Genomic DNA, 6570 nt, shown 5'->3' with positions numbered 1-6570 from the left:
TGATTCTTCCTTATTTTATAAGGACATCATTGCAAATTGCAGACATCTTTACAAAACAACTTGGACAAGATCCCTTTCATCGACATATTGGCAAGTTAGGCGTGATAGCAATTATCTTATACTCAATTATCTTATCATAATCATAGGATTCAATTTCTTCTTTGACATTGTCTGTTTATGTATATATTGTAATTTTCCTATTTTGTGCACTTGTCTTTCTTTCTAATCCATCTTTGAATAATATAGTTTCTTGAGTCTTCAATCTATGGAAGACCGTACAATAGTCCTTTGTCTCAATTCTCTTTCTCTAGATTTTACAGTTTTATTGAAACTTTAAAACTGCAAGCCTAAATCAATTAATCTGATCCCCACATATGAATCAAAATAATCATTGTAACAAAAATACAAGTAAATTTAATAATCAAATGGAAAATATATCTAACATAAGTGACCTAATAACATATCTTTAACATCATAGAACTAACGATTAATCTGCAGGATGGGAAGGCAAATGATTCTGAGTAACATCCACTGGAGTTTTGTCACAAGTCACAATGATCTGATCATCCCCAGGATTAAACTCTTTGAAACAAGCAATTCTCCCCAGTTCTTCAACTTCCTCAATCACGTTATCAAGCCTTGCCACAATCTCCACTAGCAAAGAAGCAAAAGCAGCAAATGGAAGTGCTTCTGAGAACTCAAGACCTGTTATTGCAATTTTACTCAACTGTGGCCTCAGCACTTTCCGTTCGGCTTCTTTCGATCGCTCGGATGATGCCCTTTTGCTTTTCCATTCGAGCAATGCACTAGTATCCGTTTTGAAACTTGACAGTGATACCCCATGTTCCTTTTGCTGCCTTGCATGTGCAGCTGCAAGGGCAAGCAAGTTGGAGGATTGGCTGCTGTTGGACCCTAGGAAGAGCCTTGGTTGGGACTTTATGGCCGTGTTCAGGTCTTGTAGGGCTTCATGGAGGTGATCGGAGAGTACTTCCGGCGAGCAGTGCCGGCGACTTTTGATGCTGTTGGCCAGCTCCATTAGTGCTTTTGATACTTCATTTGCAAGGCGAATGCATGGATCTTTGAACAGGGCTCTAACTGATCTTGGGGTCTAAAATTAACGAACACAAAATTCAACAAAAGCATTACATATGTAATTTCCGATAGGTGGAAATAATAATAATAATAACGTCCAAAGTTTTCAATGCTTATAGTTTATAATAACGTTAATTAACTTTGTAAAATAGAAATCATGAACATGCGTCGATTGTACTTTGAGAAGAAAAGTGACATTATTCATCATAGCTTAAACGTCAATTAAGCCATATGTTTTATGCCATATTACTAATAAGAAGTTGGGGAAGACAGTGTTTAAATGACAATCACTTCTTAATTACATATACATAGAGAATCAAGCATATATCATGTGTAGCAATGAGATAGAACATGGGCTCAGACTGTTGAAGAATGAAAGAAGTGTTTTTTTTTTTTTTCTCAAATAAGCGTCAAGAAAGTTCTGATATATGCATTAATGTATACTTTATATTGGAACTAATGAATAGCACCATGCAAACAGGAAAGTTTTCCTCAAGCATCTACTTATAGCATGATTGCATTAATTAAGTTGTTTTGTCTTACATGGTTCCCAAAAATTTGCCCCGATCAATACAATAATACTGAATTTTCGCTATTCAAACATTAATTTATTAATTAATTACCTGAATTTCAGTAAGCAAACAACCATGAAGAGCAACAACAGTATATCCAAATTGGCGAAGAATGGCTCCCAGTTTTACATATTGCTGCCATGGGAATCTGTAACAATGCCTTGAGTGCCTCGGCTCCCAGCTCGCATATAATGCCTGTTATACCAAATTAAATAGGTATCAAAGCATACAAAATAAAAAAATTTTATTAGATAATGTAATTATTAAAAAAAAAAAAAAAAAACTCACAAGAGTTTCATCAATAGATTTCGAGTCCAAAACAGCCTTGTAACCTTTGTAAATGGGATCTTCATCATCCGATGGTTTATCCATTAAATTTATTTTTACCTCCTCAGCACTATCATTGAAATATTCATTGACACAAGCTTCAATTGATTTGGCTAGACCTTCAAATTTGGCGACGGTGGAATTATGAAGGTCCTCTCCTGACCAATTTGGAAATATGATAAGACTCATGAAAAGGCAAATGCCACATCCGATGGCAATTGTGTAAAACCTGTCATGAGCAATCCTCAATACATTCTCAGCGCGGTAGCTTGACACCGTGATCAAATTGAATGTCAAAAGGAATATCACAACACCATAATCATAATTCTTCTTTATGTAGGGAATGAACCTCATGTATGTTGCCGCAGCTCCTGCATGAATGTCAACAAATTTCAAAATCATATTAATAAAATTATGCCACATCATCAATTTGTACAAAAATAGTTTGTAAAAAGAGTTCGTGATTATAGAGTTACCAACAAGAAAAACCGCAGATCCGATGAAGACGGCTCGAAAAATGTGACCGGATTCATTGGCGATGTACTCGAAGAGAAATGCCAATGATCCAGCTAAGAGAGTCCCTAATCCTCTATTGAGTCCTTTGCAAAAAGTGGCACCGGCGGTGAACTCAAGGACGACAACGACGGTCATGACAGCCCAAATGGCATTCTCTCCAATGCCTTTGAACAAAGGCCCCATCAGATACAAGAGTGAAACAAGTGTTAGCGATAAGCCAACTTTGAATGCATGAATCACTCGTCTTGGATCTTCTCGACCAACCTTCCATAACAAATTGGGAAATCTTCTTGCTTTCTCACCAATAACATTCATGTGCTTCTTCAACTTCTCCTTGCTGCTGCTTTTTCTAGAAACACCTTGATCACCACTCATGGCCATTTCAATGCCCACATGAACCTTCCTAGCCATTTCGTACAATTGGGGTTACTTTGGTATATTAGAAGAACCCCAAGTTTCTAAAAGAATCAGTTGTCTTACTTTATATGGAGAAGAGAAGAGAGAGCGAGAGCGAGAGAAGGTACCTGTATTCACATGCATTGCATTATAAAGCGCACAAATAATTGAAGGGTGAGTTGCTTTCACAAGGGCTTGAGAGTCAACATGAAAGAAGAAAATATTGATGAACGTGTGATTGTAATATCTATAACCTACCAAAGTGGGGACTCCCATTTAATAGGATCATGGGTAGGCAAAACATACCTTTAAGAAGAGAAACTCAAAGGAGTAGTTGAATTTCTTCTAGGGTTTAGCTTCCAGCTGCTTTAAGTACATATTTTAACTCTTACATTTTTGAAACATTGATATTTTATATAGCTGCAATTAATAAATAAATGGGTCTTACTATGTTACATTAATGTAACATACAACAACCTAAAAATAGTTTCTTTGAGCCTCTAAATTGTTGCTATTCAAACAATTTAGAGGTTGGAAAGAACTAATTTTAGGTCAGTTGTAACTTAATGTAACTTAGCAGCTGCCTAAATTAATTATTACCAAAATGAGGAAAAACAAAAATAGGTAAGTAATAAGTGTGATATCTATATTTATAAAAATATTTATAAATGTATTATTTTGAATTCTCTTCTAAAAAAATAAAAGAGAATTCCCTTGAGATCTAGATTTTTATTTATTTTTTATTTCAAATTCTATTAAATGGAATTTCATTAAACATAGGGTTAATTTCAAAATACCCACTTGGAAATTGATTATTTTTAAATCACCAACTTATTTTTGAAAACCTCAAGTTATCCCTCAATTTTAACATGAAGACCACAAAAAAAAAATCATCAACGAACACTTTTTTTTTGTTATCTTTTAAATAAAAATTAAAAATTTTGATATTTTCAAAAGTAAAGGAGTAATTTAAAAATAATCAATTTACAAGAGAAATAATCCAAAATTTACCCTTAAAACTTATGGAACATTCTCCAGATTTCTCTAACCATGTGGCATGGTATGTAAGTGCCAACGTTGCCAGACTATGTGCCAATTCCATTTCAAGACAAACCGACATTCAATGCCAACGTTCTGTAGTAATATATCTCTTGTTTTAACAAAATTTTCTCATTATAAAAAAAAAAGTAAAAGAAGATATATATGCAAGAATTGATGATAAATATAAATATATATATATATATTAAAAAAAGATTCTTATACTATTTTAAAGATGATTAAAAAATAAAAATAAAATAATGCATATTGTTAATAACAGTTTGATTTTTTTTTAATACTGTTATACAAGACTGTTATTAATATTACATCAGATATTACAATTAATATTTACAAACAGATTATACAACTGAGACCTTCATCGTGGCATGTACTCCTCTGAAGCGTGGCCCAAATTATTTAAATCCTCCATAATATTCGAGGGGTGTCTACTTCACTCACATTTCGTGAGGAATATACTGGCTCCACTTAATTATTTGATAATCGAGAGAGAACTGAAACTAACTCTCATAATACTTTTATGGAGGCTCGAACCCTTGCTCTCAACATTGTAAGTGCAAGGGTTCTCCCACTGTACCAAAGGCCCATTGGTGTTAATAACAGTTTGATAATGAAAGTAGCAGTCACTCTATAATACAATTAAAATTAATAAAATAGCATCCATGGATGAGACGTAACCATATTTTTTCATTGAAAACTAAGTAAATAAATTATATTGTTTGGTTCCATGTGTCCCTATTTATCGGGCATGAGCAACAATATACATACATGTATTAGGATTTTATTTTGAGTTTATAAATTTTCTCTATAAGTACCAAATCGTTCCCCTCTCTCTATTCATATATATTAGGGTACGTAAACTCCTCTACCATTGCACTTAAACAAATTAAGCCAAATATATGGATGTAAGAACATTATATCTATAATATCTCACATGAATTAATTTCTTTTATTCCTTCAAAATTATAAGAAGTTGTATTTTTAGTGCTTAAATTGCAATAATGAGTATTTACTCCATTAGCTAGATAGAGGGGCAAAGGACAATTAAGACTAGACGGTGCAACGAGGGTGCCGTGGTACTTGCAGGGTTTAAAAATTAATTTGATTTTGGCTCAAAAGCCATTGATATGAAAAACGTACGTACCGTATATCCTCATAAAAGAGACTTCGGTCCAATTTCAAATGCACCATTTGTTGGTCGAGCAATTAACTCAGTCTCAGGCTATCAACAAGCATAGGCACAGCACACAAAATTGTAGTTGGGTTGGATCAACCGTGAACCGTCGTTTGACCAAAATGATCATCCAAAAGTGCAGTACAGCTAGAGGCTCACGGGTTTGGGTTGCAGTACAGCTATTAGTTATATTAATGAAGTAATTTAGCAACTTGCCCAAAAGGGGAAGCTGCAATCTGAATCCAACGCTTGTTATTGCCACTATTATTAAAATATTTTCTTTAACCTAATTCAAGGGGTAATTTTTAAAAACCTCCCCTGAGGTTTGGGCTTGTTGCAAGTAGATGGTAAAAATTTATTTATTTGTAAAAAATCTCCTACCGTCAGTTAATTTTAACATTAACCGTTAGTTGACCATGCAAAGACAATATTGCCCTTAACAATAGTTTGTAGACTGACATAACTAAAAAAAAAAACTAAAATTGTTGGGGCGAAAAGCACAAACCCTATTTTTTAATAATTTTATCCTTGTCAATTCCAAAAATTTACAATATCATAGGTAAAGATTATGACTATTTCTTTTTCAAGTTTTTAATTTTATCTTTCTTGTAGAAACTTTAAGGAAATATCAATAATTTAAAGAGGATTTTTCAAGTTTTTAATTTTATCTTTTTTGTAGGAACTTTAAGAAAATATCAATAATTTAAAGAGAATAAAATAGCTAACAATTTTAGTTTTTTTTTAGTTATTTCTGTCTACAAACTATTGTTAAGGGTAATATTATCTTTACACAGTCAACTAATGGTCAATGTTAAAATTAACTGACAGTATGAGATTTTTTACAAATAAATCAATTCTCGCCATCTACTTGCAACAAACTCAAACCTCAGGGGAGGTTTTTAAAAATTACCCCTAATTTAAGTGATCGATATTTCGTTTCTAGTAACAAGTGTGGATCTCAAACAGCTGTGATTGACTTTTGTGAATCCTCAAAAACTCAAATTGGGCAATTCATTCATTCACTTCTTCTCGTGCATTCTCAACTTCTCAATGAAAATCTGCAGCCTAGGTTTGGCCAATTGTCAATGTCACCCACTTTTAGTTTCTTCTTGCATGGGAAAAATGCTTCGCCAGTTGCCACTTGTCGCTTTAAGTCAATGTCAGGAGATATTTGATTCATCTTCAATTTGATCTTCTGAAGTCACTTTTTCGCTGGTATTGGGGCGAGTCCGATGCTTGCTAATTGCTTTTTCTTCTCCACAAGATGAATTCTCATTTATTATTAAGAAAATGAAGAAATATGACCCTTTCAAAACTCAAGCCCCTTAAATTGGAGTCGATAATGGGTAAATGTGACCTTTTAACATGTAAATTAATTATCTTAGGTAAACGCGTATTAAAATTAAACTAAATTATTTTTAGAGAAAAGAATTCCTA

At 33.3% G+C, this 6570-nt stretch overlaps 1 protein-coding gene across 2 annotated transcripts; it reads right to left on the bottom strand.

The window, feature by feature from the left end:
* Positions 1–375: 375 nt before the first annotated feature.
* Positions 376–2977, bottom strand: LOC102616611 (aluminum-activated malate transporter 12). Of its 2 annotated transcripts, none has more exons than XM_006485376.4 (4): positions 2468–2977; positions 1953–2362; positions 1716–1859; positions 376–1108 (listed from the first exon to the last, which is right to left on the bottom strand). In XM_006485376.4, the coding sequence occupies exons 1-4, from the start codon at positions 2916–2918 to the stop codon at positions 488–490; spliced, it is 1626 nt and encodes a 541-aa protein (XP_006485439.1). In that variant the 5' UTR covers positions 2919–2977; the 3' UTR covers positions 376–487. The 2 variants fall into 2 exon arrangements, with proteins under 2 accessions (XP_006485439.1, XP_052295165.1); XM_052439205.1 differs by having other exon boundaries at positions 2052–2362.
* Positions 2978–6570: the final 3593 nt, after the last annotated feature.

Source organism: Citrus sinensis, chromosome 4, assembly GCF_022201045.2.
Source record: "Citrus sinensis cultivar Valencia sweet orange chromosome 4, DVS_A1.0, whole genome shotgun sequence".
NCBI classification, from domain to species: Eukaryota; Viridiplantae; Streptophyta; class Magnoliopsida; order Sapindales; family Rutaceae; genus Citrus; species Citrus sinensis.
The sequence above is the reverse complement of the archived record's forward strand: the minus strand, read 5'-3'. Positions and strand labels throughout refer to the sequence as shown.